This window comes from Mastigoproctus giganteus, chromosome 5, assembly GCF_048544385.1.
Source record: "Mastigoproctus giganteus isolate SK-2022 chromosome 5, ASM4854438v1, whole genome shotgun sequence".
NCBI classification, from domain to species: Eukaryota; Metazoa; Arthropoda; class Arachnida; order Uropygi; family Thelyphonidae; genus Mastigoproctus; species Mastigoproctus giganteus.
In genome coordinates, this window is record NC_143579.1 from 70272531 (window position 1) to 70286805 (window position 14275).

The 14275-nt window shown below is 36.3% G+C and overlaps 1 protein-coding gene across 3 annotated transcripts in view; it reads left to right on the plus strand.

Annotated features, from left to right (window-relative positions):
• LOC150085473 (uncharacterized) overlaps positions 1–14275 on the plus strand; it is a 620530-nt gene that overhangs the window by 478557 nt on the left and 127698 nt on the right. For all 3 annotated transcript variants that reach the window (XM_090374054.1, XM_090374052.1, XM_090374053.1), the window contains exon 18: positions 8173–8297. In XM_090374054.1, the coding sequence (XP_090230180.1) occupies positions 8173–8297 (125 nt within the window). The remainder of the gene's footprint in view (positions 1–8172; positions 8298–14275) is intronic.

Here is a 14275-nt window from a genome sequence, read left to right on the forward strand (position 1 = left end):
TTGCAGCTCAGCTGCTGTATGTTCTTCGAAAATCTGCCAGTTTGCCTTTTTAAGGTTATACCTTTTGATATCCAACAAAGAGTATTGAGTTATTTGTAATGGCCTGTTTAGGTTGAAGGTGATGGCTCTATGATCTGATGTGGTGGTCCAGACTGCCTGGACACACCAGTCTGTGATTTTATAAGCTACTGAATTGGTGGCAAGAGTAACATCAGTGTCATTCTCCCACATGGTACTACTAAAAGTTGGTAAGTTATTAGGTTGATTTATCACTTGAAAGGATGAGGTGGCTATAAAATCTGATATCTGGCCATTGTGTGTTCCTGCTCTGTCTTCTGTATGGCTATGCCATAAGGCCAGTGGTGGGCTCGCGAGAGCCCATTGTTGAGACGATCATTTATTTTACAGATTAAATCCTGAATGAAATTATTGAGTATCTAGAGCCGAAACTGTGGTGGGGCAAACGGGGGCCCCATCTCCTGTATTTTAATGGTGCAATCAATCAGTTATATTTTTTAAAATTGCTTCATTTTTGATTTAATTACAGTCAGACCTCTGTTTAACCAACGTCTTTATGGCAAATTTTTTTGAATTCCCCTTTGTAATTACATTTAAAATAGTTTCCGTTGAATGAAGAAAATTTCCATATAATGGACGGATTACGAGAGACAACTTTGTATGCATTGTTCTCACCTCTGGCCTTTAGGCAATTAGAAAGGGTGAATTAAGGGTGAAAGGGATTACTGTTTCATGTTAGTAGTGTCCGTAAAACCTAAGCAGTCACATACCGAGAAATCATGCTGGTCAGTATACTTTCCATATCCAGTTAGATGATTAAGAAGATTCCCAACACAGATAACAGCCTCTGGGCAACCTGTGTTGTGGTTCCCCTTTACTCTGACAAACAGGTATATGTTTTTTGGAGAAGTGAGTGACCCATGGCTTCCATTGAATTTCTCCTATCTAAGTTTATATGGTCACAATAGCTGAATATTCGTGTGATTCTGACATTTTGTACAGTATTCAAAGAACTAGTGACAGTAGCAATGTCCTCCAACCCTAAATTGCCGCCCGCTTGTAGCTTGCGGATGGCAATTTAGGGTTGGAGGAATTATCCCACTTTGTGCAAACATTTTCAGTCAGACATTAAATATTCGGGATTATTTATTAAACCGACTTTTAATCTGGAATTTATTAACGATTTAGCACTAATGATTGACATCCTGCAGGAGCTCTCTTACCTTTCAGAAGTTTTACAGATTCACTATGGTAAAAGCAGATAAATTAATTATTCTAACTATCAATGCTATTGCTAATTTGAAAAATTCTGAAGGAAATTATGAAACTAAAATTGAGAGCACGTTGAAGTGGAAAGAATTTGAAGGAATCAAAATGAAAAGTAAGAAAACATTTTAAAAATTACATTGTGTCAAGTTATTAAATACATTGTTTTATCCTTAAAGTATATAATGCAACGGAGAGTGGTTTTAAACTAAATAAAGAAAATAATGATACCATTGAAAAAAATTTTAAACATATGCTACCAGAAATTGTGAAATATGAAAGAACTTTCATCTCGGTGGCAAGATGGTAACAACTTAATAAGAAATTTAAGTTTTCTGATAAAATGTGAAATAAAAATTAATGATTTTAGAGATTTTGTCAAAGACAGTTTATCTATAAAGTTGAGTGAAATTGCCTTTTCAAATAAGAAAGCCAGAAATATCTTTGAAACCATTGCAATTAGCAGTACTAAAGCTGAGAGAGCTTTCAGCATAATGAATAATATTGTGTGAATAAATGAATGAATAATGTTGACAATTAAACACGTTGCAGATTATGATGACCATACATCTAAATGGAAACCATTGATCTGTATCGTTACGTCAAATCTTTCCTCCGTAATCATTGCTCAGTTATTGAGCAAAGCAGAAGATTGACAACAAAAATTTTAATAAAGAAGTAAACTGGCCATTTTTAGAATTAATTTTCCTTTAATATTTGTCTAATAATTTTTTTTTTTCATGTAATCTGTGATTATTATTATTATTAGCCATATGGTACAAGGAAGCCTGAGGCTTATGCTGCACCAGCCAAAAAAAAAAAATTCCCGAGTTACCCCACTGTGTGTGTGTGTGTGTGTGTGTGTGTGTGTGTGTGTGTGTGTGTGTGTGTGTGTGTGTGTGTGTGAGAGAGAGAGAGAGAGAGAGAGAGAGAGAAAGGTATCACCAAGAAAGAGAAGAATGATGATATCCAGCTCAGGACCCTGGGTTTGCCAAGCCCATACTTATCAGCCAAAAAAAAAAAAAAAAAAAATCACACCATTCCCTCCAAATGCCTGTCCAGTTCCTCCTTAAATTTATTCAACCTATCAACTTCCACAACGACAGATGGAAGTTTGTTCCAACAATTAACCACCCGCTGGCTAAAGGCAAATTTCCGCACATCTATTCTACATCTGTCTTTTCTTAATTTGAATTTATGCCCCCTTAGGTTCGTAATCTGAACAAGTGGAAGGATCCCATCAGAATTCAGCGTGCTCAATCCGTTCAAGGCCTTATATACCTCAATCAGATCACCGCACAGGTGCCTAGTCTCCAGCCACTGCAATTTGCAGAACTTAAGCCTCTCTTGGTAAGAGGATCCCTTCATTCCCCTAACCAATCTTGTTGCCCTTCTCTGTACCCGCTCAAGTAAATCCACATCCTTCCTAAAATGAGGTCTCCAGACCTGTACGCAGTACTCAAGGCGTGGCCTGACCATTGCCTTATACAGAGGGATAATCACCTCCTTTTCCCTGCTAGCAAAATTCCTATATATCATTGACAAAACCCCATGACCTGCCCTGGCAGCCTGTCTGCATTGCTCAGAGAACTTCATATCTGACTGCACAATTACTCCCAGGTCTTTTTCATTTTCTACCACCTTAAGTGTAGTGCCACACAGTTGGTACGTTTCTCTGGGGTTATTTCTACCCATATGCAGTACTTTGCATTTGTCAAGGTTAAACTTCAGTTGCCACTTCTTAGCCCATCTGCCCAAATTATCTAGATCCTGTTGCAGTAGCAGACTGCCATTACTGTCATTAACAACCCTGCCAACCTTTGTATCATCTGCAAACTTCGACATTAAGCCTGATATACCTTCATCAATATCATTGATAAATATACAAAACAACAGTGGACCTAACACCGAACCCTGTGGGACTCCACTAATAACATTAGTCCAAGAAGAGCAGCACCCATTGATTACCACCCTCTGTCTTCTCGCACTTAACCATCCTTTTATCCATTGTAGCAACTTACCCTTAATACCATTCTGCTCCAATTTGTACAATAGTCTTCCATGCGCAACAGTGTCAAAAGCTTTCCTGAAATCCAAATATATGATATCAAAATTGTTTTTTGCATCCAGTTCCTTTGTAACCACATCATAATATCCTATCAAATTTGTCAGACAAGACTTTCCCTTAACAAACCCATGCTGTGTCTGAATTATTGCTGCAGTCTTGTCTAGATGATCCTGCAATGCATCTTTAACCAGCGACTCCATTATTTTACCCGGAACAGAAGTTAAACTAACTGGTCTGTAATTACTCGTGTCACCCTTCGATCCCCCTTTGTGAATTGGGGATACATTTGCACATCTCCAGTCTGTGGGAACCTCCCCTGAGTCCAAGGATGCTCTCATAATTATGGCTAAGGGTTTGCTTAGTTGCCTTGCCACCTCCTTTAATATAACTGGATAGATCCCATCCACCCCAGGTGCTTTTCTTACGTTTAACTTCAACAATTTCTCTTCCACTTTGCTCTCAGTTATTACAAGATCATTAAGCACCCTGCTACAATTTGATAACCTTCTGCCATTTTCAAACCTTAATAATTCCTCACGTGTGAATGTAGCTGCAAAATACATTCAGTTTGTTTGCTATCTGAGCAGGATCATCAACAGTCGAACCATCGATGTCAAGTGGACCAATCAGATTCATCCCCTTCCTTTTAGAGTTTATATAATAAAGAAATCCTTGCTGTTTTTCTTAGCATCTTTTGCCAAGGATTTCTCGTAATCTGCCTTCGCCTGCCGAACCTCCTTTGTGACCTGATTACAGATTAACTTATATCTGCCATAGGCTAATGTTTGCCGTGCATTTCTAATTTCTGATTTGTGTTCTTTTACGTGCATGCACAAAGACAAATAATCCCTATTTAAGTTTTATGCTCACCCCTATTCAATAATTTTCGTTCCTGTGATCACCACATACGGTTGAAAAGTGTTGTCAGCTTCAAAGAAGGAAAGTCGTTTTGCAATTTTTTTGTTAAATTTCTTTTAATTAATTTATTTAATTTTTAATTGCGTTAGATTGATTTTTAATTATTTTTTACTATAATGTAAGATTTTCGATTTTTTTGTTTTAATTGCTGGAGAATATCATATGGAAGTGTTCTACATATTATATTGAAGTAAACTTCTCTTATTATTATTTTACAAGTAGTATAATTACATCTTTATTCTTACTGGCAGTAATTTGTGTGTGTGTGTCATTGACAGTACCATGTGTCCCATCTTTGAAGCTTTATTACACTATTCAGAGAAATTCACATGCAGTTCTTTATGACAGTTATTTCATTCTGATTAGATTTTCCATCAAAAAACATGCTGTCTTGTTGGGGGGGGGTATTTAGCAATAAATTTACACTGCTTTCTTTCTTTAGCTCTTCAGTTCCTAACTTGGTAATTACCCAAGTCGGGAATCCAGGTTGTCATAACCCAACAACTCTGCAATCCAGAGCTGTGATTTAGTAGCTATTGAAACTCTGTCCTTTGGATTTTTTGCAGATGAAATTATGCTTTATATATTTTTTTTATTGGAGCCATAGAAGTCAAGATGGTCTCAGAAAGCTTTATGCAGTTTTATAAGAACTTTCCAACACATTGTTATTCTGTATGGTATAATTTACAATTATGAAATATTCACAAAAAAACATTAAGAAAATAATAATTTTGGCATAATATGTTTATACTTTAATAAGATTTTGATATCATCCCCATAAACATGTTTTTGATAAATTGAAACAACGTGCCATTGGTGGGAAAGTTAGTCAAATAAAAGGTTGGTTAAATGATGCAGACAAACATAGTTTTGTTTATACTCTGGCATGACTACTAGCTCAGAAGAATCAACAATTAATTAATTATTTTGACAATGAATGTGTCAATTATATGTGACTGCAGTCCACTGAACTGCAATTAACGTAATCACTTAAAGTACAAAGAATTGCTGCTGATAATCAGATCAAGAGTACTGCTTCCTCTTGTCGCTTCTCTAACATGCTGCTCTAGACTACAGGCATTGAATAAATCACAAAAAACTTTTTTTTTTTTTTTTTGTTAGTTGTTGGTGCATCGGCTTCTGTGGCCATAATGCACCTCCCAAAGTTTTTGCATTTTACTCTGATTCAAAGGCGCCTCCGTAGCCAGGTGGGAAGGAGCAGCAGTGCGTAGCACACGCTTCTTGATTAGACCCGGGTTCGAGCCCGTCACCACCAAATACGGAGTATGCGGAAAGGTCAGGGAATGACCACCGCACCGGAGCAATATGGCCTTAGTTGCTAATGCTCCTAAAAACCAAATAACAACAACTCTGATTCAAGCCCGAGGCGGGATTCGAACCTGCGACCTTTGGGTTGCCAGGCAGGCACTTTACCCACCCGGCTAGCCCAGTTGCCACAAAAACTTGCTAATCTGCAAGTGACCAACACACACAAGTTCCAGTCAATATCTGGAAAGTAAAATCCCCATTCTGATTTACTGGACCACTCTATTTCTCTGTACATTTGTTTGTTGTTCTCATCAGAGTCATTTGACCTATAACATGCTCCTATGCTAATACACCATGTATTTACTTGTTCCAAGATGACACCCAGCAGTCCTTGAAATCCTCGGCACCATGCTTTCTAGACTTCTGCTCATTCCAGTAGAAACAGTGCAAGAATCACTTTCACCTCTTCCTGTGGCTATTGTTAATCTATTAGTCTGAGTATCCTCCCAAGCTAGCAGTTTTCCGATCCACCTAACATTGCCTCGATAGCATCAGCAAATATTCTTGCACCTTTTCTATTTAAGTTTATCCCATTCCTGTAGAAGCAGTCTCTCCTGTTAACTAGCACAGACATGCTGAGAAAAATTCTACCCCGTGAGCCTAGCACAATCTCTCCAGGGCCAAGGGTGACAAGGTTCTCATCATATACTCCCTCCTATCATTGGTTGGTTGTTTGGTTTTTAGGAGCATTAGCAACTAAGGCCATATTGCTCCGGGAGATATGCAGTGGTCATTCCCTGACCTTTTCCGCATCCTCCGTATTTGGTGGTTGTGGGCTCGAACCCCGGTCTAATCAAGAAGCGTGTGCTACGCACTGCTGCTCCTCCTACCCACCTGACTATGGAGGCGCCTCCCTCCTCTCGTGTCTGGGCAGAATTGCAGACACTCAAATTTAACCGTAACTGGTGACTTTCTTTCAGCATTAACTACTCTTAATGTCATTAGTGTATTACAATCATGATGTCAATAATGACAAGAGATGTTATAATTATGATGCAATGTACAACCTTCTGTTACTCTAAAAAATGCAAGTATGTAGTAATGATGAAAATGGTTTTATTAATGTCACAGTAGTCATAATGTTAATGATAAGAGGAAAAAAATTATATCTTAAATATTCATATGTGCAGCCATATAAGCTTCTAAAGGGTAGTATATCAAGATCCATATGCACACCTGCAAGTCAGCACTTAATTTAGAAAAAAAAAAAACCCTGCTAGCATTCCTTGAGTCATTCCTGCTGTTATTCTGTTTTAAAGTTTTCAGAGCAACGTATTGAATTGACAAGAAAAAAATAATTCTAGCAAGAAATTTTAAAATTGACCGCATTATAAGAATTTTAAAGGTGGATGTTTTTTTTTACTTTTTTTTTTTTTTTTTTTTCCAAAATTTCATGGCTGCTGATTTGGAAAGATGAACATGAACTTGTTTAGACTTTGTTTAGTTTTCAGTTTGTACTTGTATCCATTGCTGGCTTCATTTATCTATTATGTTGTTAAAATAAAGAATAATATTTAAAGTGATATTCAGTTCTGTACTATTTCTTGGCATTATTTCAACGGTACTGAATGGCACATTCAATTCACCATTTTTTGCTTATTTGAGTTATAAGCTTGAAGAGAGATACATAAATGAGCATACTCTACACAAAGGACACCAGCAGGTGCTTTCATTAACATTTTTTTTTTAAAAATATATATTTGGAAGTGAAAAAAAAAAAGATTCCTGTTATATCCATAATAATGTTTAAAGTAAAGTAAAGGATGAAATTACAAAATGAACAGTTTAAATCTATTTCTAGATTATCAAATGGTCATCTTTTTATTCATGCATGCTTTGGGATTTTATGAAAATGACACACACCTTGTCAAGAGTTGGTAGGAGTATGCTTTAGCTGTACATTATGCCGCTGATGTTTCCATTAATTGATTCTTTTCTAGTCTTTTCCTTAATATTCAAACTCATATACAGAGATACAAATTTCTCCTGATTAAACTTCACTTTCTCATTGTGTTTGATTTGCTACACAAGAAAGCATCTTCTTTGGCTTTCTCAATGTCACTTATATTCAAGTGAATTCTTTTTAGCCCATGTCCATCAAGTAGTGCATGGCATTAAAATATCTTCACACACATTTTTTTTAATTATGTCATTTTTTGCTGGCGTGCTTCTTTTTGCTTTTGGTTATATTAAATATTAATTTACTTATATTAAATCAAAACTTATAAAACTATTCAGACATTTGTATATTAGAAATGTAAAACTATTCGAAAATGCATAAAATTATGAAACTATTCAGAAACTGAAACTGGTAAAATTATTCAAATAATGTCATGTATTGCAGAACTGTAACATTTACAGTTCTTCAATTTATAAAATGAACAACAGTAACTGTGAAAAAAGAAATGTGATTACAGTAGAATAGAGGGAATAAGCCTCTGTCTGCATAGTGCAGCTTAATGTTATTATTATTTTCCTCTGTTTTTCTAATACTAAAACCCTTTCAAAACTGTATATTTCAGTCTTAGTTTGATTTTTTCTGCTGTTTGTTAATATCCACCTGTTATTTTTAGATCTGATTCAAATGGAAATGCGTGCTAGTCTGGAAGCAGATAAAAAGCAAAGTCTAGAAGAAATTCAGCACCATTCAGATTTTGAAAAAATAATTGCAGTAGAGGAAACAAAGCAAAAGCAGTGGGTATGTGAAATATGACTTCTGTAGTTGTCTAAACACAGTAAAACTTCTCACAATGACAGAAATATGCAATTACACGTTTCTTTATTATGTGAATTACATCTAAATAGATTTAATTCAGATGTAGAACATGCTAATATGTTTACTGTGCAGCAGAAAAATAGCTAAAATTTTCACAATACTTAAATAATCAGTGTGTAAAATATCAACATAACCATTTCTTCTCTCTTTTTTTTTTTTTTTTTTTTTTTTTTAATATTCAAACGATCTCATGTTATGAAGAAATTTTATGAAAATGACACACCTTGTCAAGAGTTAGTAAGAATATGCTTTAGCTGTACATTATACCACTGATGTTTCCATTAATTGATTCTTTTCTAGTATTTTTCTTAATATTCAAACTCATAAAGCATAGCATAACCATAATGACAGAAGAAAGAAAAAAAACCCTCTCAAATAGAACTGTAACTGATTGTTAATAGTCTAAACAGTGGTAAGAAAAAGTGTGTGTGTTATGGGAGTTTAGTGGTGCATAAGCTACAAGCTATAGTGCGCCTGAAGAAAAAGTGTAGTGAACGACATCAGTTCAAGTAATATGATTCTTAATCTTATTAAATATTCAAATAAGGTGACAAAGAAAACTATTTCATGCATATCACACAAGTTATAATGCCATTTGCTAAGAATTTAAAGAATATGTAAATCAACATAACATGGTTGTATAGATGTATTACATGTCTTCTGTAATGTATTAGAATAGCAATACCTGTCAAGGAGCAAGTGAGAAATCAAATAGAGTGGAAGATGGCAGTATAAAACCATCATGCTGAAGTTTTCCCCAGTGGTTTTCTTAAGGGGCCCTCCTTATAAATCATTAGCACAGTGATTGGACGTCTACAATTTTAAGGAATAGTTAAAGTGGGTACTAATATTCCCAATTGCTGTAGGATTGGAACGTTGCAAAGCACGTTACCATCCTACAGTTGAAAAGTAAAATTCAAAACTACAGAAATAAACTACTATTAGTATTAGCATTGGTAGAGGCATATGATGCAAGAAAGCAAGCTTATACGGCATCAGGAAAAAAAAAAAAAAAAAAAAACACTTCCCATTTCACCCATCCTTTCACACCAAAAGTCTGTCCAATTCTTCCTTGAATTTATTTAAACTATCCACTTCCACAATGACACATGGAAGTTTGTTCTAGCAATCAACTAAATGCAAATTTCCATGCATCTATTCTACAATTGTCTTTCTTAAATTTAAATTTGTGTCCCCTCAGTTGCATAATCTGGGCAAGAGGAAGAATCCCATCAGCATTGCACTTGCTCAAACCATTCAAGGCCTTATACACCTCAATCAGATCACCTTGTAGGTGCCACTGCAATTTCAGAACTTATGCCTTTCTTGGTAGTAGCAACCCTTTGTTCCCCTCACCAATCTCATTGCCTTTCTCTGTACTTGTTCCAGCAGCTTTACAACTTTCCGAAAGTGAGGCCTCCAGACCTCTAAGTAGCACTCAATGTATGTCTTGACCATTGCCTTATACAGGGGAATAATCACCTTCTTATCCCTGCTAGCAAAATTCCTGTATATCATTGATAAGACTCCATGAGCTGCTCTGGCAGCCAGTCTGCACTGCTCAGAAAACTTCATATCTGAGTGTACAATTACCTCCAGGTCTTTTTTATTCTCCACTAGCCTGAGTGTTGCACATTGGTACATCACTCTGGGTTTACTACTACCCATATGCATTGACAAATGCAGTACTTTGCATTTGTCAATGTTAAACTTCAGTTGATGCCTCTCAGCCCATCTGCTCAACTTTTCTAGATCCTGTTGTATTGCACATTGGTACATCACTCTGGGTTTACTACTACCCATATGCATTGACAAATGCAGTACTTTGCATTTGTCAATGTTAAACTTCAGTTGATGCCTCTCAGCCCATCTGCTCAACTTTTCTAGATCCTGTTGCAGTACTGTGCTGTCATTTCTGTCATTAGCAACCCTGCCAACTTTCGTATCATTTGAAAACTTAGACATTAAGTCTGATATACTTTCATCTATATCATTCATAAATATAGAAAATAACAGTGGGTCCAACACCAAACTCTGGAGAACTCTACTAATAACATTAGTCCATGAAAAGCAGTGTCCATTGATTACCACTCTCTGTCTTCTTCCACATAATCATCCCTTTATCCATAGCAGCAACTTGCCCTTAATGCCATATTACTCCAATTTGTACAGCAGTCTTTTATGTTCAACAGTTTCAAAAGCCTTCCTGAAATCCAAGTATATGATGTCAAAATTATTTTTTGCATCCAGTTCCTTGGTCACTGCATCATAGTAACCTATCAGATTGGTTAGACAACACCACTCCTTGGCAAATCCATGTTGTGATTGCAGTATAATTGCATGCCTGTCCAAATGGGTCCTGCATTACTTGTTTAACCTGTGATTCCATTATTTTTCCCAGAACAGAAGTTAAACTAACAGGTCTGTAATTACTCCTGTCCCCCTTTGTGAATTGGGGATACATTTGCACATCTCCAGGCTGTGGGGACCTCCCCTGAGTCCAAGGATGCTCTAATAATTTATGGCTATGGGTTTGCTTGCCTCCATTTAATACAAGTGGATAGATTACATCCACCCCAGGTGCCTTTCTTAGGTTTAACTTCAACAATTTCTCCTTCACTTTGCTCTCAATTATTAGAAAATTTAGCTCCCTGTTAGAGTTTGATACATCCTGGCCTCTACTTCCCTACAGAATTCCTCATGTGTGAATATAGATGCAAAATACTCGTTCAGTTTGTCAGTTACCTGAGCAGGATCATCAACAGTCAAACCATCAATATCAAGTGGACAAATCTGATTCATCTCCTTCCTTCTAGAGTTAACATAAGTAAAGAAGTGTTTGCTGTTTTGATTTGCATCCTTGCCAGAGGTTTCTTGTAGTCAGTCTTTGTTTGCCTAACCTCCTTTGTGATTTTATTACTGACTAGCTTATATCTACCATAGGCTTCTGTGTTGCCTGATAATTAATATGCATCCGATGCATTTTTATTCTCTGCCATGAGTCGCAGTAGTTCATCTGACATCCGTTTAGGTTTAAACCTTGGACAGTATTTCTTAGTTGGTATCAGAAGCCTATTGGCTTCCAAGATTAATTCCTTGAATGCTTCCCATTTAAAATTTGCTGTTGATTACACCATCAATTGGCCTCACCAACTGTCTGAGACCACTCTAATTACCTTTACAAAAGCAAAAACACTTCACTTTACCCCTGATGGTAGTTACTTCATTAAGTAAATCCCACATCAGTGCACTGTGATCTCTGTCACCTAGTGATTCTTTTATCTACAAATTCTTAATGCAGGAATTATCAGTTACCTGCTGCTAATCAGATCAAGAGTATTACTCCTTCTAGTTGCCTCTAGACCAATCCATTCCTACACACATTGTGTAGGAATGGATTTGTCTAATGCTGGCAAAGGCTCAAAGTTGAAAATGTCTAATGCAAGATTGTAGTTTGCACATGTGGTGATCAGGTATTGATTGTCTGTGAGGGAGAATGGTTTGGCATTGAGATCTTTCTGACTTCAAATGTGGAATGACTGTGAGACCAAAATGAGCAGATGCCACTGTCTTAACAACAGCTAACATGGTTAAGTTCTCCAATTCTGTGGTGTCACAATCTATTGTTGGGTCTCAATTTTTAATACAGCAGGGACACAGTACAGTGGCCAATTAACCACCCAGTACAACCTATCAGTAGTAAGAACTATCCACATGGATTGTTTGGTGGATATTAGCTCTTATAGACTATGGCATTCGACAGCCATCAGAATGTTTCAAGTACCCATTCTGACTGTGAGACTCAAGATACAACACCTTGCATGGGCACATCAGCATGTACAATGAACCACTGACAGTGTACATGTTGTACACTGGCCACAGATTTTCATTTGGAAATCTGTTGCTTGGTCTGATGAATCCTGTTTCCAACTATGTCATACTGATGGACATATCTGCATTTGGAGAAAGCACTGTAATTCCATGGCACCTGGAATCACAGTGCTGTTCAGCACTGTGGAACACCAGTATTCAGTTGGTGTTCAGCAGGCTGGAGGTCATAGTTTGGAGATTCATTTTATGGCATGCCCTGGATCCTCTGATCAAAATACACTGACCAAGTTGTATGGTGACAGTGTATCCATACAACTTTGGCTTCTATCAACAAGACAAGTGTGCCATGCCACAAGACCCGGCAGGTTGCTAACTGGTTTCAGGAATTGAACCACTTGACAGTGTACAGGTATTACTGGATATATTAAGCAATTCGTGGGTAGCACTACTATAGGAGTCTCTCCTTGTGGAATCCATGCTAAGACATGTATAGACTATATTATGGGAAAAAGGTGACTCCTCAAGCTATTAGGTAGATGTTGCTAATGCAAAGCTAACTTGATGTATAGTGAAATTGCACGGAACAAACGCAGGAACATCTTCTACAGCTGAAAATAAAAAAAAAAAAGTTTGAGATATAAACATATATCTCAAAAGTAATTATTTCTAAGATATTATACCTTAATCCTAAATTGTAAAACCATGTAAAACACCAAAACTTTTTTATATAAATTTGTATTCAAATGTATATAAAAAAGTATGATTTATATGAAACAGGCTTTAAACAGTTCATAACATACCGAGCGTTTAGTGTCAAACAACGTTAACTACAAAATCATTTTGTAGTTGATGTTTTTGTAATTAACCAAAAAAAAGTCACTTGACATTTTCTTGGTTTACCAGAAATGTGCTCATAGTTAGCTTGAACTTGTAAAGTACTAGAGAGATACAGTTCTATGACATGATATGCATTGTTATTTGTATTAGAAGATGAAATGCACAAGGCATAATTTCTTATGGGTTTAGATAATTAACTATATAATATTGATGTGGATACACCATAGTTTATCCATAAATTTGAACTACATATATAGAGTGAAAGGCATCGTTTTAATTGTATCTCATATTGTTGTTGCCTTCACAATGAGATAGCTGGTATTGCACTACTGTTATTTATTTTCAGGGGATACCACCACCCAGACGATCATTTTGAAGCTTTTTGTCTTCATCATCAGTGAGTGGGCAGGTACCCTGGTAATGCAACATGCCATTACAGTTGCGAAGTTATTTAACTTCGCAACTGTGATGGCATGTTATTTAACTGTGATGGCATGTAAAATTATTTAACTTTGCAACTGTGATGGCATGTTGCATTACCAGGGTACCTGCCCACTCACTGGTGATGAAGCCAAAAAGCTTCAAAAATGATCGTCTGTGTGGTGGTATCCCCTGAAAATAAATAACAGTAGTCTACTAGAGACACTACTAGCGAAGCATTATTTATTTGAAGTAGTGCAATACCAGCTATCTTGTGAAGGCAACAACAATATGAGATACAATTAAAATGATGCCTTTCACACTACATACGTAGTTCAAATTTATGGGTAAACTGTGGTGTATCCACACCGATATTATATTGTTATTTGTATAAAATAAAACTAAAGTTTTCTCAAAACAAAAATGCGTTTTTGTAGTTACGTTGTTTGACACTAAACCCTCAATACATATTAATGCTGACATGTTGTTCCATAACATACCAATGTTGTTCCCTACATGAATCATAGAACACTCACTCAGTTGTTAGTAACCAGTGCTGAAAAGTACATACTAGTTTCAGCTGTCTGCTATTTGAGTTTCAGGTTCCCCATTGACTGCCTAATTGTTTATAGTGTGGCATTTGTTAAACTGATGTAAAGGAAGATGCCACAAATCTGTTTACTTTTGCTAAGTTAACTGATATGATTTTAATTTATGGTGAGGTTTATAAGAATGCCATAGTTACTGTTTACAGATATGCTAATAAATTTCCAACTCTACAAGCACCAAATCATAAAACATTTGCTACCATG